The sequence below is a fragment of the Meriones unguiculatus genome, chromosome 21, assembly GCF_030254825.1.
Source record: "Meriones unguiculatus strain TT.TT164.6M chromosome 21, Bangor_MerUng_6.1, whole genome shotgun sequence".
Taxonomy (NCBI): Eukaryota; Metazoa; Chordata; class Mammalia; order Rodentia; family Muridae; genus Meriones; species Meriones unguiculatus.
In genome coordinates, this window is record NC_083368.1 from 36,410,669 (window position 1) to 36,437,041 (window position 26,373).

Here is a 26,373-nt window from a genome sequence, read left to right on the forward strand (position 1 = left end):
GAGGATATGCCTAACAAGTCGAGACCCCGAGAACAAAAGCCGCCTCCCCTTTTCCACAACCTCTGCGGCCTTGCAAGTTACCAACTTCCCCGAGCTATAATTTTCTTTTCTGTAAACACCATCTACCTTACGGAAATTTTATACGGATTAGGTTAGACAAATGTGTGCGCAGAGCTTGGCCCAGAGCAAACCTTCTCTTCTGCCCTTCCCATAAGTCGATGCCGACCGACCACTCTGCTTTGCTTGAAAGTCAGCAAACGAAAAGCAAAGCTGGGCTGTGTAGCTTCATGCACATTGTTGGGACAGCAGACCTGGAGACCTGATGAAGCCTAGGGGTCGAGGGCTTATTTCAGTGGTACGCGCCTCTCATGCACGGACTGTGAACGGTGAAGTTTTTCTTCTCTCTCTCTCTTTTTTTTTTTTTTTTTTTGACACGTTGCTGATACTAAGCATGGAGTTGGAAAGGGAAACACACAGGTGAAGGGAGTTTTGTCCAGTGAAATTTGACTGCTTTGAAAAACACTTTCTACGGCAACACGCTGTGGAGCAATATTTAGTTAACTAAATGAGCTCGGGTATTTTCTAGAGTAAATGTTTAAAATCATGGCGCCACTGTGGCTTTGATATACGCAAAGGAGATTGTGAAATTCCTTCTCAAAATCATTGACAATGTTTGTTCCCATACCGTCTTTTCAAAAATCTGTGGTATTCTGAAACCAATAGCCATGCCCTGGTAAGCAATGACAAATTTGTAAGCTCTGAAATTTATGTTTCACAAACTCAAAAACAGTGTTCTTCAGACTGGGTGCTTTCAAGGTCCTTTTTGAAAATGTTAATGTTTCATGATTTTAGTGTTTACCATACATTTTTTTTAAAACATTAGGCATCTGAGGCAGATTTTTAATAATGTTATCCTTAGAGACAAAATGAAACAGAATGGTAAAAGCCCTTTATTGAGCAAAGTATAATTACTATTCAAAGTAGCACTAGTGTACAAATGGCATTTGCCTGTGCCTGCTTTTATGCCTATGTGTGTGACATGGAACCCAGTGGTCTGTAGAGAGAAGCCCAGAGAGTTCAGTAAGTTTCCAAGTCTATGAATCTGTCAAGGTTAAACAGAGCTTTTGAAAATGTCAAGCCTCCTCCCTTTCCCCAACTACACACCCACTATAGGCAAGCGTTCCATTCACAGTGACTTTTGTAATAGAAGGTTCAGCTTTGGGGGCGAAGGGTGATGAGGAAGCTTCAGAAAGACAAGAGAAGAATAGTGTTTCAATCAGTAATGGTGACCAGGGAAAAAACTGAGCACAGTAAGATGGGGAAGGGCAGTTATTTCCAGATGTTTCAAAAGCTGCGTCTCCAGGATGTACTCTTAATTTTTACTGAATTTCTCAGTAGAGAAAATATCACAAGAAAAAAAAAAAAGGAGGCATACATAAGAATCAGCAGGATAATTTGTTAAGGGGATTAGCCTGTCTTATGATGCAGCTTTTTGTAGAGTGACTTTTAAAACTGGATGGGGTCTTAATTGATCAAAATATAATGTCAAGTATGTTATAATTCATCAAAAAATAATGTCAGGTATGTTATGTGTCTGTTACAGTTTGTACCTGTTTCCATATCTACAGCTCTGTGTGCTCATATGTACTGTTGTCTGAGTGAGTGAGAGAGGATCCCGAGAATCCGCTTTTAAATTTTATGTTCTCTCACAGATAGCGGCCAGTTAGCTTTAAAGTCAAGACTCTGTGACGACACTTTTTTTAAACAAAGAGTCAGAATGCACTATACACAACTGTCGTAGAAGGACCAGCTACTTCACATTTTCTTTTTAATACAAATAAGAGGAAATTATACACTCATGCTATTAGGTAATAATTTGATGCCTGGATTTTCTGGGAAAAGTTTGAATTATAAACTGAGAAGGAGACGTAGGTAAGTAGCCAATAAGCCAATAATTTTGGTCTCTAATCCTATCGCAGACATGAGATGTGAAACATTTTTTATAGAAATTATAGAATAATAATATTCAGGACTCTAACACCGTTTTGATGTTTCAAAAGCAAGTATTCTTTTTCAAGTTATACTCCCTCTCAGATACTTTTGAAGTTAAAAATATGATGCATCTATCTCTTATAGAAACACTCCAAACACACACACACACACACACACACACACACACACACACACACACACACACTGGCCCATCTACACTCTGCATTGCTTCAATGTATCTAAACTTTGTTTGAAACAAACCAGTGACTTTTAAATGTCAAGAAAATGCAAGCAATGGAAATAAATCAATTATAGTTACTACCATAACAAGCTGCTGCATTATATTTAGGTTAAAGAACCATGGGTTTGCACTGATCTTCCCGTTTCAATTTCAGCACATGTACTTTGGGCATTTTTGCATTCACAAGCAGCACACATTGGCAGTTTGCTCTGATATTTGGAGCCGATTCCCTACAGATGTGTTCTTTGAATATCCAAAGCAGAAAGGATTTGATTGTTGTATTGTATGTTATCTTTTCTTGATCTTACCACTCTGGCCTGTGTAGGCATTCCATAGAGCCTGAGAAGCGACTACAGACAGCTGACTGGAGGAAGAAGACAAAAATTCCCATTGTTTAGATTTCTGTCAGAGGATATAAGAATAGTTAATTTCTTTTATCTCTGGGGCTTTCATTATCATTTAAATTTCATTTTACATTAATTGATCAGGGATTAGTAAAGCCATTATGCAGAAATTAGAATAAGACAAGCCAGATGGAATGAATAATTCATAAAGTCCAATTACGTTTTATTTCTGGTGTACTTTCAAACTTGCCTCTGACTTCTGTGCTATTTCGATGTGACAATATTCACTGGAAATCAAGTGTGCCATTTTAATTTATTATATCCCTCTGGAGTGGAAGCATTTGTATGCAGTTGGAGAATGTTGAGTGTTTCCCCTCAGAACATCAACTTTAGAGGTCTTGAAAATCCTTAGTGATTTAGAAAGGATGTCATATTCTCTGTGTAACCTCATAGGGTCTAGAATGAGCGGCATCCCTCCACTTTGGTTCGGCTGAACTAACCCCATATAGGAAGACTAGGGTCTTGAATGGAGAGATTCCCACTTTTCTGTAAGAGCTGAGACACCCACCCACCCACACACCCACCCCCCCTTTAAAGGTATTTGTCCCCTTTCCTCTCTGCAAAGAAAGCATTAAAATGGGAATTTGGCCTGCAGTTGGGGCGGGAGCAGCCGCCGCTGCTGCAGCGACAATAGAGGACCACGAGGTGGCAGACGCTGCCTTCGGTGCAGAGCGAGGGTCGCCAGGGACAGCCCGGGCCCCGGAGCATCCCGGAGGGTCCAAGCCCCTCAGCCCTCCGCTGGGTTCGGGCTCCCAGAGACTCGCACAGCTTGGCCGGGCAAGAATTCCGAGCTAATGGCAGTCGCGTCCACCTGTCTGGAATGTCGCTTACAACTGTGTCTGAGACCGCCTCAGCTCGGCGGGTCCCGGCCCCGGATCATTCAGAGTGCCCCCCACCCCCCGGGATTTATTTATGCCACTGGACAGTTGTAGTCACATTAAAGCCCCGGTTCACCTTCTCGGGGACTTTCATCTCGGGAAGTTTTATGACACTTGGTGAATGTGCAAAGTTTTTAATTAGGCTCCCTAGACTGCCCGAGGCGGCGGCAGCGCCGCTCTGTCTTCACGGTCTCTCTGCTTTACAGCACAACAAGCCGCTCTACTCCTTTGAAGACAATGCAGACTATGTGTACGATGTCATGTGGTCCCCTGTGCATCCCGCGCTCTTTGCCTGCGTGGACGGGATGGGGCGCTTGGACCTCTGGAACCTCAACAGTGACACCGAGGTGAGCGGCAGGCTCCCGGGCCCAGGACTGGGAGGGGGCGCCCGGGCCTCTCTGTAGTCTGGTTCTTCCTGCACACCGGCCTTTTGTGGACAGACCCTCCGACTGCCTCTGGGCTGCGCCCATCGCCCCCCCACTACACCCCACCCCCCAGCTCTTGACCGGGGAGGGGGGACCAAAACTCCACGCTACTCCATCTGTCAACTGTGGCAGGTCGCAGACAAGTACAGACACTGCCTCACACACACCGTCCCCCCCCACACACACACACCCCAAGAGTACAAGGTGTGTTCACACCTTTCCTTAAAGGAAAGGACACCCAAGGTTGAAATAACTTTATTGGCAGACTCTTGGAAAAGCAAGCTTCTGTGGGTGCTGTCTCTAGGTTGCATTATTGAAACGGGGTTACCCTGTCAGTGTTGGCTTTTTGTACAATTTCTGAGGATGATTCTCTTCACTGCTCTCTGTCCAGATCTACCATTCATTTAATTTTGACTAAGGGACTATTTCTCGTCTACAGTATTGAACTCAAAGGCAGCAGTGTCTAAGTTCGAGCAGGTATACAAAACTCCGTTTTTAAAGTGGGATGTTTAGCATGTCACACTTAAAGTCATAACCTAGCCAAAAAAAAAAAAATAGTTGATAATGAAATGATTATTTTTAAAGTTTATGTCATCTGCTTTGTTCTTTCCCCCCCCCCCATCCCTCAAAATGATTGAGGGTCTGTTTCAGAGCCTTGGGATTGCTGTTGTTATTGCTTGGGGAACGTAGAACATGAACATAATGGGTCCTAAAATGGCCTCTGCATCATTTCTTGGTTTTTGTTTGTTTGTTTTGTTTGTTTTTTGTTTGATTTGTTTTGTTCAGGGAGCCCACCATAAACACAAATAATCCAGGGAAAGAGTACATGATACGAGGTATATGTCAAATGAAACAAGTCTTTTGAAGCACTTGGAGCAGGAAGCTGCTCAGCCTTTTTAATTAAGATCCTACAGCTGAAGGACATGAAGGAGACACACGGGGGTTTTTCTGTGGGAGGAGATAGGGAAATTTCCTTCAGGTGGTGTTGCATCCGGGTACCTTTAAGAGCACAGCTATTAGTAACTATTACCAAACAGTTACCTTTTAAAAGCATTTCCATGGCGGCTTATTTTTCCTTTCACCTCCAAGAGCTGTGTGACAAGGAGGTTATGTATTGAAGTATCTTTGAAAATAATCAAAAGGCATGGGTGAGATGCTGTCCGTCATTTGGGATGTTGAAATGTTTATAACATCATTGCTTTTAATAGTAAGACGCTATTACCTTACGTTGTAATGGTTTCCCAAAGTCTTTCATCACTGTTGATTAAAATCATATTGCTTCTATTTGCTAGAAGAAACTCACTCAAAGCAAGCAAAAAATAAACGCTTTCCAGATTGACTCGGGAGTTAGCTGTATCAGAAAGCACTCCGAGCTGAGGTGATGTTTGCATGACACCCAGCCCCAGTGCATAAGAAAGGGTGGCCTGCACCTCCTTAAGAACTCCCATCTAACTCGGTTGGTTTTTTTGTGTTTTGTTTTGTTTCGAGAAAAAGAAAGTGATGTCTTGACGCTGCCCTCCCTTTCCGTAGGTATCAAAGAAACACAGAAGGGTTTTACAGTTAACATTTAAAAACTCCCAGTTGGTCATGCATACAGTTGAGTTTTATGATAAACACGGGTCTGCTTTCACAGTAATAGCGAAAATACACCATGCCTGACTCAGATCCAGTACCTCACACTTTTAAAGCCCAGCTGTCGTCTGTCATTTTCATCTTCAGACAAGTCGGGTAATATTTTTCAGGTATAAGTCAGATTAGAAAATAGGTATGTTTTCTAAAGGGGGGGGCTGAGGGAGCCTAAATGCCCAGTCTATTTTGTCATTCTTTCAAATTATTATACTGTTAAACCTAGTTGTCCCTGCTGCTCCTGTGCAAAAATGGCTCCTATTTACCCTTGATACAACCAACTGTTACTGCTTAGTAATTTATGCTATATACATCTTATATTTGCAATTAAAATGACTATGCCATAAAAACATGAGAATACTTATGAAATTAAAGTTGAAAGCAAGATACATACATAGAACATGCAGATTATGATAATACAGACTCATTCACATTTGAACTTCAAATACCACTTAAATTAACACAGCTATATATTGTTCCCTTGTGTACATGTTAATTTTTAGCATATACTATAGGCTGAAATAGCATATTTTATTTTTTTATATCTTATAACAGCTATGAAAAGAAAGCATTTTGGATATTTTTTTAAACGGACTTCAGACTGCTGTGTTACTTACATTTCAAGTAAACTAATTTCTTTAGATGCCAGCGGGCATTGTTTTAACCATATGAGAAGGTCAGGGTTTTTTTGGTTTTGGTTTTGGTTTTTTTTGAGTAATTAATTTTTTAGCTATTCCGTGTCGAGATTAAACATTTTACTCAGCTTTTAGATTATTCAAGGTCAAATCTGATATTGAACATGGAAAATCCTGTATGATGCTTCTAAGTCACAGTATTAAAAATGAACTCTGAAGGTTCTACCGCTGAATCATGAATTTGTTTTCAGGCCAGCACAACAACAATAAAGTATATTGACAGAATTATAGTGTATCTAAATTCACATTGTTTTTATTCTTTGCAAGGTTTGGTTAAAAATTCAGACTCTAGCTTGCACAGCAGGTACCCTTATTGTAGAAATTGGGTATTTAAAAAAAATGAGCTGGGGATTTTCATTTTACATTTTTGTTCAGAATTGACATGCAATGACTTAAGCAGGTGAAAAGAATTTTTATTGATCTCAAGATGAAGTTTAAACATAGATTCTTACATAGGATGGAGTTTTTATTGCCATTTTAAAGATAGGTATTGGCTCAATAGTTTCATATAAACAGATGGTTTCAATCCTGTGAGTAGCTGGATGCTGGGTGTGGGGGGGTGCTAAGTCACAGATATGTCATGTCGCCGTGTTGCTGAGACACGCTTACTGAGCACAGGACTCACGGTGGCAGGAGATGCTCCTGGTGGCCCACTTTCCATCACCTTCTCCTCTTTCTTTTAACATGTTCCGTCTTCTTAGAGGGGTGCTGGCATTTCCTACTCTACATTCTCCGGAAGGGCTCAGGAGCTCCAGACCATTGTAAACTTCCAAGCCTGAAGACAAGAATATGCCCACCGACTGAAGATGCGTCCCTCACTCAGAAATCTTTCCTCCGCACATTGCTTTTTTTTTTTTTTTTAATAAATAAATAAATAGATTGTGGGTTCTAGTTCAGGGCTGTGATAGTGAGTATTGGCCCAATGACCAACGTTTTTCTGGATTTCCAGTGTTCATTACGGGAGTCATACACATAGATGGCTGTCATGCACATAGATAACTGCAGGATGTTCCTGTGTGGACAGCGAGAACAGATCTAGGTATTGCGACCGGGAGAAAGAAAAATGAACAGAGGAAAGAGGAGGCTTTATGATTCTTCAGGCGTTTTATTATTATTATTATTTTTAACCTGTTCACTTTTCTTCTGACCATCCACTCCCTCGTGACATTGATGACTGCGCTACGAACCGGTCCGTGTGCGCTTCCATTTTCACGAAAACTCACGTTGTTTTAGGGATTGACTGGTTTTCTACCATGCCCTTGCCTTTTACAGATCCTGGTAAAAAACAAATGTCTGCCCCCCCAGCCCCAGCCCACACACACACACACACACACACACACACACACACACATACACACACGACCTATCCCAAATTATCTGATGGTCAAGCGTTGCATTTAGCGGTCATGCTTCCATGCTGGGAGGGCACTTGACAAAATCGAGAGAGATGTTCCTGTCACTGGCTGCAGCCGCTGTGGGAAAGTATGTTCCTGTTCCCAGGGTTTGTTAACGTCTCTCCTTTCTACCCCTTAAGTCGGTGGAGCGTATGATTCCAGGACAATGAGTGCCGTTCACCCTTCCTGGGCAGACGGACGTGGCTCCTGGGGTAAAACACATCCCTGTACACTGGCATGTTGAAATTCATATTCCTTGTTGTGTCATACCCCCTTTGGCAGGTGCCAACAGCAACCGTGGCCGTGGAGGGTGCGTCTGCCCTAAACCGTGTTCGCTGGGCACAAGGTGGCAAGGAGGTTGCAGTTGGGGACTCGGAAGGCCGAATTTGGATCTACGACGTTGGAGAGGTACGTGTTTGGAGGGTTTTGTTTTGTTTTGTTTTGTTTGGGGCGAGAGAGGAGCTTGGCTTGTGCTCCCTCTTCAAATAGACCTACTGAAATTATCAGCAAGACTTTCTGAGCCACAAGAACTCTCTCGATGGCGTTTGCAAGTTTCCACTGACCTCAGTGGGAGTTTGAAGGCGCCTCCTTGGGGCCTAATTTGGCCCGCAGCTCCATGCGCAGGACGCTTTAGTTAATGATCCGGACTCCTCCTATTCGTGGTGTAGAAACCCCAGCTTATCCAGCTGAAGCATGACAAGGTGTACCTCCATGAGACTAAAGCTCACGAAATTCAGCATGTTAAGAATGGAGTAGGGATTTACCATTTACTCTGAGCAAGTCAAGTTGCAGTTGGGTGTGCTGAATGAAAATCATTCTATTTAAGTACAGTGCCGCCAATGAAGATGGCTGAGAGAAATCAAATTTTATCTCAATCATGGCATGTATCAGTGTGAAAATAATATATCTTTTACTCTAGAAAAATTTTGAACTTGTGTCCTTTTTTTACTTTTCCATTGCTGATCAATTTTTTAAATCTTTATTCTTTTACTTCTAAAAAAATGTTAATAAAAAAATACCCTTCATTTCTGGTAAGGTTAAGTTTTGTGTTTGTTTTGGTTTTCGGGTTTGTTGTTGTTGTTGTTGTTTTTCTATTTTTTTGTTTTTTGTTTTTTTGTTTTTTTGGAGGGTAGGTTCTTCCTTAAAAACAAAGAAAATACAGGGGGAAAAAAAAAACCACTAAGAGTATTGTGTAGAGCTGCTTGGGCAAAACTTGACTCTAACATCTGCATTCTGGAGAGAAGACAGAGCACGTTTATATGCACAGCGTGCAGGACCTGGGAGGAGCTCTGGGACTACCTGGTGGCCTAACTTAGCTGATGGCTGAGGAGTCGTCACAATTCCACCCACCAGCATCCTGGGACCGTGACAACCCCAGATGGTCTGTTCAGCGGTAGAACTTTTGATGGCACATTACATAATGTGGTGTTCTGCGGCTGATTGCATTGAAACCAGCCAAATGGTGTTTTCAGATTTCAGCTGGGCATAGAAACTGAATAACTTTAGGAATAGGGGTTTCTACCCTAGCATGCAAAATGCTAAATAAAATAGGCCTATCTCAGTTGTCCTGGATTGAGACTCTCTTCTCCTGCTCTGTTATTCCTGATGCCACAAGTTAAGACATGCAGGGTGGCAGCAACTATCAACACTGGCCTGTATGATGAAGATCCAGATGGCCAGGTGCCCCACAGGTGGAAGCCTTTGGAAGAGGTTGACATTTGAGTCAGAAATATTTACCACCCATGGTTTTCTAGCCATATTTTCTGTGATGAGGATTCTTTATGTTTGGTGTACTTCTTCGTGGTCTTTGCCCAAATAAAACTAAGCAACAAACAATTAGTCATTACTTAACTCTTTCCTAAAACAGAGAGAGAGAGAGAGAGAGAGAGAGAGAGAGAGAGAGAGAGAGAGAGAGCAAAGGACAATTAAAACAAACAAGTTTTCTATTTCTCTGTCCTACTTGTGGGTGGGTGTGTTTTCTTTCTTTACTTTCTTGATAACAACTATTATTTGAGGAGAAAAATAAAGGTGGAAAGCTGTCCAGAAACAGCAGGAGATAGATGAAATATTAAATGCTTCTCTATCTCCCTCAAAAGCATGATGCCCATTAACTCTTTCTAAGTAGTGCACACTAGTTTTATTCTTCTGTTATAGCTAATGTAATAATCTGGCTTATCCTTATAAAGGCCTCCTGAAAGACCTCTGTGCTTATTGAAATATTACATAGCTATATAGACACATCTCTGATGAGAAAAAAATAAACAGAATAACATGGATATAATTTTCTGCAATAAGGTACATTGATAGCTTATGCCCAAAATGACTGGAATATGACTCTGTCTGAGGAATATGTGTGATTTTACAAAAGTTGCTTGGGCTGATATTGGCTGTTCAACCTCTTCCTGGGGCACTATCATCATCTCTAAATTGTGAAGTGTTGTTATGCTCATATGCCTACTATCACACTGCAGGTCAGGCTGGTTTTCATTTTTGTATTATTGCCCTTGCTTTTCTAAGTGATATTACAGACTACAAAAATGTCTGCAGCTATAGGCCAGTCTCGCCTATTGTCTGGAGTCTAGACAGGCTATAGAAAAATCTCTGTGACATATAATAGGCCAAACAATTTGTAGGGTTGTTTATCCTTACAAATTCAGTACCAAGAGAGGAAAGGGGAATATACCATTTTATTGAGCGTAGGTAATGTTACAATCTTTCAGCCCTTCTCTGAATGAGTGAAAAACAGGCTAGGCTTCAACACTTGAACAATTCTTCCTGTATTGTTTGATCATACACAAAGCAGTGGCTAGCTCAGACTTAACCATGTGATTTAGACTAACAATCATTTTTTCCTAAGTGTTTCTGTAAGGTATCATATATATATATATATATATATGTTTTTTGGATTTTTTTGAGATGAAGAGAGTCATTTCTGTTTCCCCTTGCTGACCTCTGTGGCTTTCTTTAAACCTCTGAAGACCACAGGTGACAAGGCACCAAGTACTAATGGGAAAGATGGAGTTGCAGTTGAAGCTCACTTCTTAGAGATGGTAGATATATCCTGGGCAACTGATACCGTTACTGTGATTACTGTTACGTCCTCACCAGCCTGGGACAGACAGAGCATGGCTGTACTTGGAAAGAAGGAATATGCTCTAAACAGTGCCTTCCCAGACTTCTAACTCGCCTCCACTTCAGAAAGCCATCTGGGGTGCTTTTCAAGACAAGCTGGCCCTCTGCGAATTAGAGGTCAACTCTAAGGCTGGTACATGGCTGATGAGAGGAAGAGAGTCTGAGCAGGAAGCAATTTAAATAGAAAAAATATAGAGGGAGAAGAAAAATATATGGCACCGAGAACCAAATTGTCAATAGGCTGTGCTACCATGATCAGCATTCAAAATGAGTCCTCTGGTCCTCATTAAAGCTGAATTCCTCACCAGGGTCAGGCTGGCCTTTGGAAAGCCTTGATAGGAAAAGATAAAACACTTCTAGATACCAGTCCATGTAAAAATGTAAATGGTAGTTTCCAGAACCCTCAATGCTGATCACCTTGCCTTGGGACCTCGGTAAACCAAAGAGATGTCTGTCTGTGAGAAGCCCTCTCATGTCCGTGTCTGTTTTCCATTGTTATTTGCCTGAAACCTCTCTGGGGCTGGAGGGAGAGGGCAGCTGCTATCTTTAGCCAAGATCTTATTCTACACGTGAAGCCGGCGGCCCTGGTGTGGGACCGGTCTGGTTTTACAGGACCCGCTATGCCTCGGCGTTCTGAGCTGAGTTGAACATTGTATTGTCATTGTCTTGCAGCTGGGAAACAGTTGTCAGCATGAGGCTCCATATTTTCATTTTTAGTGGGCCCCGCATGTTGTTTAGCCTGTTCTGTCCCCAAGAAAACTGACCATAAGACAAATAAGAAATGATATATTTTGGCTCTGACCTCGATCATTGGAACAAAAAACAACAAAAAAGAGGAATCTCTAGAAATGTGATTAAAAGAGTGCATGCAATATAATCGATTACCTGTTTCTTAAAATATAAGATTCTAGGTCATAAGCCTCACAGTGCTTAAGCCAAGCTAGGGTTCTAGAACACCTCCCATGCCTCATTTCCATGCTATCATAATTTCAATTTAAGGCATAATTTTTTTGAAACTTTTTCTGTAATTCCCGCTTCATCAGATGAAGCAGGGTGGGACAGGCTGCTCCCGTTCTCCACACTGTAAGAAATTTCCTGTGAACGCCATTGGAGACATCTTCTTTTGGAGTCCAGGTAAGAAGGCCACTGCAGAGAGCGACTCTGGTGTCACCAGTTGCTAACAATCAGCTGCCTCATCCGTCCCAGCTGAGGCTGCAGCTGCTGCAGGGAGTCCCAATCATAGCGTCCCTCTCCATTATCTACAATTATCCTTCCTGACTCTTAGGATGATAGCAGTGGCTCCGGTCCAGATTGACTGACGCAATTTTTTTTTAGGGACTTGTGAGGAGGTAAACAGAGAGGTTGTGTATGAGCTCACTGAAATCAACACTTTGAATTTGTCCACCCCACCCCCACCTTCTTTACTTTTTGTTACATTTAAATGGCAAAACTGTGAGTAATATCTCAGGGCCTGTAACGCAGGAAGTAAAACATAAAACAGACATGTTTTCAGGCAGGCTACTTGATGCTGTGTTTGTATAGCATACATTTTTGCTTGTTTGATTTCAGCATTGTATCTGGAAATCTACTGCACATATTTATTTTCACAGATAGGGGCCAATTTCCTTCCCAGAACAGGTGTTTAACTTCCATTAGCATAAATAGAAGCTATGCAAATCCAGTGTAAGACAAAGAGCCCTCCTTTTATTATTTGGTTGTAATTTTTATCCTATTTGTGCTTTCAAAAATCACTTAAATTGACAGTGGTTGCATGCATCATTTAAAATTTCTGAAATCTAGAATGTAGGAGCTAGAGAGATGGCTCAGCAGTTAAGAATGCTAGCTGCTCTTCCAGAGGACCCAAGCTCAGCTCTGAGTACCTACATCAGACTGCTCACAACTGCCTATAACTTCAGCTCCACAGGATCCAACACCCTCTCCAGGCCTCCTAGAACAACTGCGCACACACACACACACACACACCTAAGTAAAATAAAAATAGATCAGTTTTAAAAAGTGGGCCTATCTAACCTTTGACTACATTTTGAGAAATTTCCACACCACCTTACATTGGTTCTACAGGGTCTCATTCAATTATTTAGAAGATGGGTGAAATAACAAGACACAAATTAAGCCAAAATATAACCTCAGATGTATTTAGATTAGAATAAACTCATAGAAATCTGTTGGGAAGTGCTGGAATTGTTTTTGGTTTTTTTTCCAAATGATATGTGAACACACGTATTTTAAAGATTTAAAACTGAAAATTACTTAGCTAACCAGAGTTCCTTTTCTGACTAGCAAGCTTTTCTACATATACACATAACTGATTGCGCATGGGCCAGTGTGTATAGAATTATTCACATGTCCTCGTGATTGATAGTCAGCCTATCTACCTGTCTTTCTGGAAGATGTGTTTTACGGAAAGCCCGCTGCCATTGTTAACGCTTCAGTGCAGTCACACGGATGCAGCTGTCACAAATACCCCCTAACAACTATGTTTGCTGCTTATCTGAATTAGTTAGGATGCTGTTTGCAGCTCTGCTTTTCAGAGAAGCGGTTTCTCTTCCACCTCCTATTATTTCTTTTTCCATTAACCTCTTCCAGGGAAGATTTTGTTTTCAGTTGTGATAAATACACGCAGCTTTCAAATCCCTGATTACATTTTTACACTACATAAATGACAAAATTTCAAAATCATTTTCAGCTTAAAGTAGGATTTGCAAAATAAAATGATCACCTCAAAAGCTGTGATTTACCAGGAGGGTAAATCTTACCACATGAACTGTGTTTGTCTGGACCATTCACAAATTAGTAAATAGAAGCATGCATAAATGTTTAAACTTAAACTCATAAGTTTGCTAATATTACAAATAACTCATTCGGTCTGATCACTCACGGACCAGAATGACAGCAATTATGTCATTACACATTTCAATGAATGCAATACATTTGTCAATATCCTTAAATGCACTAAAAAGTTCTTGGGATGGAAAAATGCAGGTGAATGTGTTATATCAAATGTTATTGCTAAAAAAAAAAAGCACAATTTAAGTGTCTGAATATTTTTAAATGGAAGTGAAAAAGTAGATTCAAAAGTTTATTCAGAATCCCAACAGGAAAAATGACCCATGCTATAAACTTTAAAATGGTGGCCAAGGTGTTACTTACAAGAACTATTTTTTAAAGTGCCTCCAGAGCTTGGAAGGCACTCAGTGGCTGAGTGCTTAGAAAGAAGCAAAACAAAACAAAAATATCGTTTTCAACTTTTTACGCAGCCAGTAAGGAGAAGAATAAAGAGAAATTCCAGGAGCCGTTTCTCTTGCAGTTCATCATAAATAGCATTCGGTATAGTAAAATCTGGTAGACGGGCGTGTTAGAGGTTGAGTGACACAAAATCAACAGAGTATATTTACAGATTTTCTTTCCAGTGGATTATACGAAGCAGTAATCGTTTGCTCTTCACAGTTTGCAGCGGGACCCGGTATACATTATTCTCAAAAGAAGCCTGCGCCTTTGTGGAAATAACTGCTCTCCTTGGGAATTGGGTAGACAGACCGCCAACTCGAAAGTTAAGCTGAAACCTGGGTATTAAGTCAAACAAGAGTTCCCTCACGACAGAGACTGTGTATGTAGGTAGTCCTGTGGTTGCTCGTGTCTCCCGGCTCGAGAAGAACTCGGGTGATGGCTCAGCTTTGGCAGCTTCCAGGAGTGGGGCAAGCTGGTGTCACTTAGCAACATCTGGTTGTGACCATGCCAGACGCTGGTGTTTCTCATTAAGAAAGTGTGCCTGCCATTTGCTCGACTCTCTCTCAATGGCTGTGGCAAGAGCTGCCGTCTTTGATGGAGAAACAGCTTTAGATTCTTTAGCTGATGCCAACCACGTCCTTTGGTTTTCCCCGTCTCTGCGAGAGAGGAAAAGACAGGGTCCATTTATTTCTTCCGTGGTACCAAGCACCCAGATAAAGGTTGACAATCTAAAGACAGTTCTCTCAGGAGCACCTACACATTTGCTAACACAGACAAACAATGGGATTTGAGGTTGAGCTTTTCAGATTCCCCATACTATTTTAGGGTGAGATCCACACAGCTATGCAGTGAGGTCAAAGGGCACAAAAGGATAATTGTATGGGAAATTGGAGATACTAGTAAACATAATTATAGAAAAGTTGCCACTCTAAATCAGTATATTGACTCCGTTCTTTGTCATAATAAGTTACATGTATTTAAAATAAATTTGAGTAAAGTGTATATTATAATTTTAGTGTTAACTTGATTTCTTTTGAGAAAATGCTTAATTAAAAAAAGAAAAGGCACTATTAGTTCCAATTCCAGTTAATGATATAATTACTCATTTTATGGTCAGTGTGGTAGCATCAGCTTCTACTTGATAATTATCTACATGAAAGACCATGATTATGATTAGATTAATTACTATATAAATAGTTTGCTTATTGGGGTAGCATTGGCTTATGAAAATGGACTTAGAGGATTAATCTTTTCAAGCGAGTGCTGAAGCAATTGTTACTGTGATAGACTTTTTATGGCTGAAAGATTCTATTAGTTTATAATATCAAAAGTTTTCCTTGTTTGCTTGTATGTTTGTTTTTAAAGATAGGGTGTGTGTGTGTGTGTGTGTGTGTGTGTGTGTGTGTGTGTAGTCCGGCTGTCATGGAACTAGCTCTGTAGACCAGGCTGGCCTAGAACTCACATAGATCCACCTGCCTCTGCCTCCCAAGTGCTGCGATTAAAGGCGTGGGCCACCACCACCTGGCTCAAAACTGTTAAATTTTGTCTAATGGTAAAGTCATGCCCTGCTATAGAGATTTATTCTGGTCTGTAAGGAAACTTTGTGTGTGTGTGTGTGTGTGTGTGTGTGTGTGTGTGGCCAGTGGCCTATATAAAATATAATATAAAATCAAATATCTGCTTATGTGTGTTTATGCATAAATGTTTATATATCACATACGTTGGATTCAAAAATGAGGAAGAATTAATGAACCATAATATTCCATTGCCAGGGAAGGTATATGTTCATTTTCTAGAATATCAGCTATCACAACATCTTTTACCTTATTTTTTACTTGAAATGCATTAATTATGTATCATTTAAGTAATATCCAGCCTCTGCTATTGTAGAAAAAAATCTTGACCCTTTACCTTTATCCTAATAGGTAGATAAAACAGATTAGTGGCCCATTCCTAAGCCTTCTCCTGATGACAAGGTAGTCATTCTCCAGTATTTAAATTAAATATTTTATTCTTATTGACCTTGGCATTAAACTCCCTTGGATAGAAATGGAACACTTTCTACTGTCTAGTATCATAAAGACTAGACGACTTTTTGACTTAAAAAGAAATCTTATTGGCAACTCTCATCAGATTTCTCTATCAAACTCTATCAAATTTATCAGTAAAAGTTTTATAACCTTTGGAGAACTGAGTCAAAAGATCCTTGTCTGTAAGAGCAGCTAACCAGGTCCAACACAGTGTCTGTCATATAAGAGACTTTCAATAAATATAGGTGAATGAGCAAGTCCTGATGTGAAATATGGGGGCAAATTAAGCAAAAGCCTAATTGGACGAAGTGTTCAGAATGCAGCCTCCAAACTGAGTACCATTGGGTAGACACAGAAAAATTAACTGTATTTGCGCAGAAAACGGGTATTTAGAAAGGACTGTTTGTCCTTCCTCCCAATCATTACCTTCCTCTCCATCCCTTCTGTGCTTTTAAAAGTGAGCGATTGACGACCAGTATAGTGAAAGCATAATAGTTGACTCAAACAGTTGTCAAACCACTGGAAAATGCTTCCTTTTCATTGTGCTTTATTTTATTTTTATTATTTTTTTGGACACTATAGATATGATAAATCCTGAACTGCATTATAAAAATACCTCTTTTATGCGCAAACATTCAGAAGGAGAAAATGACATTTCTTTTATTACCTTGGTAAATAAATGTTTTTAAGGTGTTTAGCAATAATCTTTCTTTTTGTCAAAACTGCTTAGCTGCAGTGGTTGCTAGGAATTTACTTGAAACCTATAGTCAATAATATCAGGGAAAAAAAGAGGGCTGCATCGTGGTTAGTCAGCTAATGTGGAGAGAGAGTTGACTGGCCGGCCTTCCTTTCTCCCCTCCCTCTCTCTCAGGCTTTTGTGCTACGGGAAGAGGCTCTTGGAGTTTAGAAAGTTTATTTTCCATCATTGTCCATCAGCCATTGTTTCCAGCACTTTCTCCATCTTTTAGGCTGCGAAATGGATTGTTTCCAGGAGTAGACAAAATAATAACATTCAACAATTTCAGGAGACAGGGGCCTGATATGATTTCAATACATGTGCAAGCAAGGGCATCTTCAGGTCTTGGGGAATTAGTTCTTTCTTCTTCAGCTGTTGTCTGGTTTGCTTTTGTTTTCTCCACAGGTTAAAAAAAAAAACAACAACAAAAAAACCCTCTAGATTTTGGTACCCTCACTTACAGGCTAAGTTTTAACATGAAGAATATTTTTAACTGATAATTTCTCAAGACAAGTATTTAATCCTTTTTTTTTTCCTTCCGTCCTTACTGGCTTAGTGCAATTGATAGACCCATATCTGTTACTATTTACTTTGTCTCTTATGTCCTACTTTCATTTCTTACCTTAATTAGGTGGTAATGGATTTTTTTTTAAGTGTTGTTCTGAGAAACATGCAGTAAAAAAGAAACCACCCATTTAAGGATAGAAGGGAAGGAGGCTTTGGCAAACTGGTCTCCAAGCTTCCCTGTAGTTGAGAATTCAGAGGAAAAAAAATAAATTCAAAACCAAATACCACTAGAAGGGACACAGTTAGAAATCAGGTAAAGTTTCTGGCAATTTTAACCTATTGACTGCCTGGCGATAGCCGTCTACAGAACAGATATGCGTGTGCCCTGCGTTTTGGGCTTCCCTGAAGCCACTCTGAAGGCTAAGTCGTTCCACAGTCTACCTTGTGGCAGAACGCTGTGGTGAATCTTCACCCCGTGCAGCTGCATTCTGGCAGGGGATTTTAGTCCGTGGTTTCCATTGTTAACAGGGCTGTGGGCCTCGCCTCGCCGAGAATTAAACACAGGGAAGCTGCATTTATGTGAAGTGGGTCTGGCTGGCCACTCCACCACGGTTGTTTTAGTACCCATTACCTCCTACTTCATTTCCATCCGTGTGTGTGTGTGTGTGTGTGTGTGTGTGTGTGTGTGTGTGTGTGTGGCAAAGGGAATCATCCTAAAAAAAATAAATTCAGGCTTTCTCTGAACACAAAATCGTATTTGCAGGCCAGTGGCCGAATTTGGGTGCCATTAATAACCGTGTCGGTGGTGTTGTTTTGTTTTAACCTTGTGAGTACAGGAGAGTTTAAGTGTCATTCTATGGAAAACGATACAAGTTTCCCTCATGTCTGTAAACTCACTGAAAATAGTGTGCATTAAAGTGAAAAGGTCAAAAAAAAAGTGAAAAGGTCATTTGTACAATAACTTTTTAGCAGAAAACTTTCATGTTGGTGCTACACAGATCATTCTTGAGTCTGCTTAGAATCGGTGGTTAAGGTAATAGTCCCTCGGACTTTTTAAATGACTCCATCTAATTGAAAGATCACAAAGATACTGATGAACCGCATATCCACAAAATATTTATCTTGAAACCTAGAGACCTTCTCACTTAGTTTGCTGGCCATGATTAATGGAACTGAGAAACCTAATTGAGATTATGGAATATTTTTCTAATGTCTTAATTATCCAAGGTCTTAAAACCCTGCAAGTAGTGCCTGAGATATATTTTATCATAAAAATATTCATAGGTAGGAGTTGTTACAGCTATTTAATGAAGTATAGAAATGATCCTTGAAATGTGGTCTCTACTGGAGCTATTTAAAATCAGCTGCTAGGGACTGTAAATCCTTAGAATGTACTGAAAAATCAGGGAGACTTGATTGAGGACTTTTCAGAACAGTTAACTGTGTGCTTATAAAAAGGGACACATGAGTGATATTTGTGTGTTTAACCCCAACTATAAATAGCCACTTGATTTTTATAACAGCATGTTCAGCAATAATCCAGCCTTACAACTTAAAGCTAAAAAAATGTAGAATCCTGCTGCCACAGAATGGTATAACAAGAAAAACATAGCTGCATTGGGATGCACTGGTCATATGTGAAAAATGAAAATAAAAAGGGGGTAGGGAGTATTTGTATATATAGCTGGAAGGAATCCATATATATTTAAATTTGATTTTAATGGATAATAAAAAGTAACCCTGATGAAATTCTCTTATAATCTAAGAAAAAAATCTTTTTATTTATAGTTAGCCCATGAAAGTTAGCTATAGTTTAAAAAAAAAATATTTAGGTAGTCATTTGTATGACTTTCAAAGAAATAAAAGGTGCTTTAAAATAAACTGAAACATGCAATTCTAGATAGGTGAAAAGAAGGAAAATGGGAGAAAGAAAAGAGGAAAAGAAGCAAGAAACCAAGAAAAATTGGAATACAAGGGAATAAACATTAAGAAAGAAAAAATAAGAAGCTCCACTTAACTGGGGATTATAATGGACTAAGCACTGTGTTCAATGTGTGTGTATGTGTGTTTTCTTTTTCTTACTCATGTTCCTTTCAGTCATGAGATGTACTTTCAAATTCCTCCGAGTAAATAGGGAGATCAGAGAGGTTGCTAAGGATCAACAGCAAAATGTGACAAGCTGGGGAAAAAAACTATAATTTAGCTACCACTTTGTGGCAGATGAAAGCCAGTGCTGGCTTTCTTATCCAATTCTAGCTACTCTGCTGTCTGTGTCTTCCACAAGGTACACACGATGTCCAGGCATGACACCCCATGACACACGACCAGTCCTGATGGACCTGAGGTGAGTCTACAGGCATCTGCTGATCCAGTCAGCAGAGAAAGGGTTAGATCTCTGACCTAGCAGTCGAGGTAGTGTGGACAGAGGAGTGTGGAAGAAGCTAAAATCACCCACATGCGTGATTTATTCTTCCTACAATTTTTGCACTTTTGCTCTTTGCTTGTGACCTTTTGTCCCCTAACATCTTGGATTACAGTCTTTAGAATCTTCTAGCAGGTGACTCAAAACTCACTACCAGCCAGCCATTCTTCCACAGAGGGCTGGCCTTTATAGAATGTGAGGCCTTACCTGCCCCACAGAGACTTGTGAAAGTCACTAGAGCGAACTTTTTAGCTCCCTTTATCTTCCTTTTTCCTTGGAAGTAAAGATGGGCTTCTTACTGTTCTTACAGTCAGAATCATTCTTCAAGGAAAAAAATTGTCCCCAGAAACACACTGGAGAACAGATGTAGTCGTGTAAGCTACCTGTTGTTTTAGGAGCCTCTAAGTAACAACTTAGAACATGAATACTGCATGATGGACTCGGTCCCCTTCGCTCAGATTGCCTTTCATGTCCTCTTCACGTCTCTGTTGATAAATGGTCAGATGTCCGCATCCCCATTTGACAATTGAGGCAATGAGAGGTTAAGTGTCTGGCCATTGGCAGCATCTGAAATAAGAGTAAGACTTGAGAGTCCTGACCAAATGTGAGGTTCATTTTCCCTCTTCCTTAAGGCCAAATTGCTACCTCAATAACTACCTTTGGCCTTCAATCTTTTGGCTATAAAAAAAAGCAGGGTCATTCCATATCTATAAAAGGTGGGTGCTTTTAGAGCTGAGATTTTATTATCTTAGAAATCAGAGCCCTCAATGCTTAAGGCATTCAAATGCTTTAAACACTTACCCCAAAATTAGACAGCAGTTCTCTGTTGGGGTGGACTGGCTATGGGTGAGCTCCACTCTGAGAAGCAGTGGGAAAATATGAGTCATTCCTGACCTCCTATGTGACTCCAGCAGACAAATCTGCAGCAGAAAGCATTTCCAGATCCAAGTGGGCTCACTGGTGGATGGTTTCTGCAAGGCCTTTCTGACATTGCTTTCATTTCACTATACATGCCTTTCTCCCTATTGCCTCTTACAAATTTTCAATTGATCAGGATTATCATCACCATCAGAAATGCAAATATTTTTCCTATTATAATGTATTATTATTTATTATTATTATTATTATTTGAAACTGGGTTTCACTATGTAGCCCAGGCTGTCCTAGAACTCACTCAGTAAACCAGGCTGGCCTCCAACTCAGAGATCTGCCTGCCTCGGCCTCCCAAGTTCTGGGGGTAAAGGCAGGAGCCACCACACCATACAAGAAGTGGAAATTATTTAGAAAGTACTAGAAACACTTATTTGCAAGGGGTGGGGGAGCAGTCCACAGCGGCGCTTGGATGCTCCGGATTTAGTGTTTCATACCTTGATAGACACGAAGAGTGGCTGAAGCAACACAGATAGCGCTTGCCCCAGCAGCCTGCCTGACAGGGAGACATCACTTCCCTTCAGAACACTCTCCTCATGCCTTTCAGTTTCTGAATCTATGCCAGTAGGCACTCATTCTGAGCATCCCCCCCCCAAAAAAAAAAAAAAACAAAAACAGCCATAATTTTTACCTCTGTTTCCTGGTCATCACATTTCAGAAGGCTCCTCACTGGATCTCTCATTCTCACACAGGGCCTGGCATGCTGTGTATGCTGATTAGGTGTTGGATAAGTCCATGCACTCATTAGGACAAAGGGCAGGCTCATTCTTTAACGAGAACAAAGCCTTTTCCTAGCTAGTGAGTAAGGAGTGGTTAGAAAGGTTCCAGTGCACTCATGCCCTCGCATCTTCTCTCTCTTTCTGAGAAAGAGCACCATTCGAGAAAGGCCGGGAACCGCCAAGGGTAAGAGGGATAGCTCCGTCCGAACAGGTTTCGCTCAGAGTCCCAGATGTAAACCGATGAGCGTGGCCATGCTGATTGTAAGACACCTGCTTGCTCTCACCTATAAAGTAATTCAAACGCCCCAAGTTATTAGTTCAGGTGTGGAAATGGCCTGTGAATATACATTCACACATGTGAGCTAAGATTATACTTAAGAGTGCTTCCTGATGTGGTATTTGATTCTAAAAATGGAGCCGTCTGCTGTGTAGCTTCTACATCTAACAGTGCCTTCATGTTGGGTTATTTTTACAGTCAACTACATGAAAAGGTGTAATGGGGTGAGGGAGAGAAATTGACTTCAAGTTTCTAGAAGCAATTGTGTTTCTATCATTTCTGTTCCAGGATTTGGTGTAAACAAAGCAAATTAATATTTTTGGAAGGTGTGTGGTATTTCGGGAGGGAAAACCCTTGACAGAATGAATTTGTTTTTAATTATTTTTTTAAAGCGTGATGTGTGGGTGTCTCGAGTGCACATGCTGTTACACAAAACATTAGCATATCAGAAAGAGGAAAAAACCTGTTTGCATGCTGTAAAACTGTCTGAGGCTTAATCTGCATATTTAATGAGAGTGAATCTTCATATTTAAACGTCCATGAGGATAAATCTTCATATCTGAAATCATGTTTAGGCATTAAAGTGTTAAATGTTATCTCAGTTCCATGAAAGAAGCCAAACGTAGTTTAACTGCTAGGATAATTTTGTTCAGTAGAAACATTTAGGTTTGATAAAATTTAGTTTTTATATATTAGATGTGTGGTTTTGTATAGTATACCTAGTCACCAATTTGTTCTCAACCTCTGTATGGCCACTATTTGAACTTGATGTGCCACAGTGTCAATAAAGGTCATTACTTCACTGTCTTGCTAGTATTACTACAGGAAACAATGTGAAAGCCTTGACCTATTTTCTTGTTCTGGTGTATATGTGCTACACAGTGCGTCAATAAGGTGTTACCTGGGCCAACATATGTTAACTTACTTTTGCTGCATGGAAAAATAGTGTATTCTTAAGCTTGTGGGATATCTTCATCTGTTTGTGAGTAATATGTTGTTGGATTGGCTAAGGTCTTTTTCCAAAGGTCTGCGGTGCTTTAGCTATGTAACTCTCTTAGCATTATCATGAGAGAAAAAGTTCGTGTTCTCTCGATTGAATTTCTCTCTCTCCTCCGGCTTTTGTTACATGGTTCTTTTCTGGAAGCATTTGGTAAGGCACTGGGACAAGGAAAGGAAAAATAGACCTATTCTTTCACATAAATGATACCAACCCTCTTGCCTGCTTATGCTTTCTGTTAGCTATTTTAAATTTATTTTTTTTGGGGGGGTCTCATTTCCCCCAGGGCAGTATTATCTAAAATTGAAGACAAAAATGAAGAATAGTGAAATGTAAGAGAAGAGCCCACCATAAGGAAAATGGTCTGAGCCAAGGGATAACGATGTCATTCAGTATTATTGTGAATTTGTGTCATTGCTACAAGAGAAATTTAGATTCATTTCAATAACTAGGGAAGTATTTCTATTTCACTATCCCAAAATGTATTCATATGTTTGAGTGAAAACTCTCACTGGAGTGGCATTTCCGATAATAAACTGGAGCACTTCCCCACCTGTGCATCATTTCCAGAATTATTATATTCTTCAAACATTTGACCTTAGCACTAGAAGTCATTTACGGACATACTTTACAGAATGTCACTGCCACTCTTTAGTAAGTTTTCTTGGACAGATAGTATCTGGCACTATGATTCCCCATAATAAAAACCTAAAGGTTCTAATCATCTGGCTGGAGATAGTAGGTAATCTTCTAGCTATAGACATGATTTAAATGCTGAGATTTCTCTTCATCCTCTTTTTCTTTTTCTTACTTTTAATAATGTGTGTTGAGTCAGTTGATTGTTTTTAATGTGTATGGGCTATATGGATATCATGTGTAGTCCTAGCATGTAGATTATTCCATTTTTATAGGGTGACACGCCAAGAAAATGTAGTATCTAAATCAATTTTATCATGTATGAACTCCTAAATTTTGCTTGGTCCCACTTTTCATCTTCAAATAATTTTTTTTTCTATTTATAACACTTTTCTGTTATCTTTAAACAACTCACTTTTGGTTGCTATATAGTAACATTATAATCTCTTAGTGCTGCTCAGAAAAATTATTTATGTATAATTTCTACGCAAGGGTATGTTAATTCATCTTCATTGAATTGTATACAGCAGATGACAATATTTGGGAAATTTCATAGATCTCTCCCCTTGGCAAATCGATAAATCGACTCAATGCTAAAATCACATACATTGACAAAGGTACTTGCTAGTTATATAGCTTTGGTAGAATTTTTTTCCCCCTATGCCTCAATCCTCCCCAACCCCACTTCTTTTATATAATGGAAATATTTTATTCACATCCATCAGATAAATCTACCCCACCTAGGACTACTGTGAGGAATGGGGTAACATATGTCGAGCAGAACCCTGGGTCAACGCTGGTTGGTGCTGTGGTTAGTCACAGCCATCACCATACAGGTCCTGCTGAAATGCTCGAGCGTGACCTCAAAGGAGGAAAAGCTCTGTGCATATGTAAGCTACTCTTTCTCCAATGTATATTGACTCATTAATGGCTCTTTAGAAAACAGATCGATAGCTTCAAATAGAAAGAAAATGCCACAGTCACTCTGAAATTGTGGTTAATAATGCAGCTTTTATTTCCTGAGTTCACCATAGGATCTAAGAACAAAGAAACTTCGTACCAGGAATGCTTTAGTGTGGCCTCTGGGATGGTTTGGTTAGCGCACATTTTAAAGGTTTTATGCATTCCATGAGTGATGTCCCTCCTGAGAGTGGAAATGTAGGTTAAACACCACACTCCAGGTCCCCCTTGGTTCACACAGTACTTTGTTTCCTTTGCATTTTGGGGTGAGGAGTGGCCGTCCCAAGAACAAGGCATGTGAGATGCAAGAGGTTGTCTTGCTTAGCATTTCTCCATTGGTTTGCTTTGCAGCTTGCCGTTCCCCACAATGACGAATGGACACGGTTTGCCCGGACTCTGGTGGAGATTCGCGCCAACAGGGCTGACAGCGAAGAGGAAGGGGCTGTTGAGTTAGCCGCCTAGATGCGAGGCCAGCCTGCCGCGGTGCCCCCAACCCCCATCCTTCCATGCTAGAACGCAGAGTCTGCAGTCCAGGCCTCCATGCTATGTTTGGCATCCTCTCCGTAGGAGTATCTCTGTGGCATTTTGGGTGTCATACTGTGCAGTGTTACCCCGTGCGCTCCACGTGTACCGATCCACCCGCAGCATCTCTACCCACCAACAGCATCTCTACCTTTGTGTCTCTGTCTCAAAAACAAAAGGGGGAGGGAAGCCTCGGGGGGTTAGTTGTTGCCTTTTAACTACTTGGTAGCTGTGTTTAATAGCTGGAAACCTCTGGTTGAATTTGTGCTTACATGTACTTCTGGCATAGTCCTATTAAATCCATATGAAGCCAGATATGATTGGGTGCAGATGTGGTGTGCAGATATGGTCCAGGGCCAAAGACTCGAGATGTGGTGTTTTACATGGTGACTCACATTATGAATGGATTTACTACAAGAACATTGCTGCTCCTTATTTATTGTAACGTGCTGCATGGAACATATTTATTTGAAAGCATTAAAATAAACGATCTTAGAGCATGTGCGTAATGAGAGGACTGTATTTTCTCTGCTGCTGCCGAGGTTACATTAAGTTCCAAATAACAATTACAGTATGCCAGTTCCACTGAGAACACGGAGTCTTTAGAGGTTGGTTGCAGTGAATGGAATGAATTTTAATGCCTATTATTTCTAGGTACTTTAACAATATTTCAAATATAGTTGACCATGGATACTTGTCATTCAAGCTAGCACAGCCCTCCAAAAGTCTGCGGTTCCTAAATATGACACTGGTATTACCAATAAAATGTTCCCAACCAGGTTTGTATTGCCGTGGGTAAATGTTTTGCTTAGTAGAAAACCTGACATGTAGTATGCTTTGACAAGGGATTGGCGAGATACGTGCGGACCATGTGAAAGACTGAACATGACTGACATGAGGCCAACCTGGTGGCCTTAAATCAAAGCTCCTACTTCGATTTTTTTATAAGGCTACGTGTGTGGTTTTGTTGTCGTTGTTGTTTCTTTTTAATGGTTATTTGTTTGTTGTTAGGGGGTAGACACTCCCTTGCCTCTGTCACCAAAGGCACTGAGTTAAAAAACCATGTTCCATGGTAGAATAAGAAAGCGCAGGTTGAGATAAACAAATGCTGTATGCTCTACAAATGTCTACTTTGAAATTCACACTAGAAATTATGTTAATTACTAACAAACTAGAGAATATACCTATAAGCAGCTTTAATCATTCTCCTCAAGGGTTATCTCATTGCGAGAGAGAGTAAAAATAAATTATAGTTAAATCATTAAAAACAGCTTGTCAATAGGCTCTTGATATTTTAGGAAGAAAAACTTCCACCCACACATTCTTAGTAGGGATCCCTTGAACAAATGTGTGTGTGTCTGTGTCTGTGTGTGTGTGTGCATTAAATTAAGACATATTTTCCTCCAAGTGCTTTATCGTACCTACATAATTAAATTCCCTTATAAACAGAAATTAACATTTTATAGGTAAAAATGAATGTTTTCATATATGTGCATTTAAACTCAGTGGGTAGAAGTACGAAGAAAAACATTTTAAAATGCCAGAAAATTTTCTATTTTGTTAAAGGAGAAAGTTCTAATATGGCAGTATAGGGATTGCTC

At 40.2% G+C, this 26,373-nt stretch overlaps 1 protein-coding gene across 7 annotated transcripts in view; it reads left to right on the forward strand.

Annotated features, from left to right (window-relative positions):
• Dync1i1 (dynein cytoplasmic 1 intermediate chain 1) overlaps positions 1–25,272 on the forward strand; it is a 285,397-nt gene extending 260,125 nt beyond the window's left edge. For all 7 annotated transcript variants that reach the window (XM_060374069.1, XM_060374068.1, XM_060374071.1 and 4 more), the window contains 3 exons: positions 3,722–3,862; positions 7,938–8,063; positions 24,602–25,272. In XM_060374069.1, coding sequence (XP_060230052.1) covers positions 3,722–3,862; positions 7,938–8,063; positions 24,602–24,712 — 378 coding nt within the window. In that variant the 3' untranslated portion in view covers positions 24,713–25,272. The remainder of the gene's footprint in view (positions 1–3,721; positions 3,863–7,937; positions 8,064–24,601) is intronic.
• Positions 25,273–26,373: the final 1,101 nt, after the last annotated feature.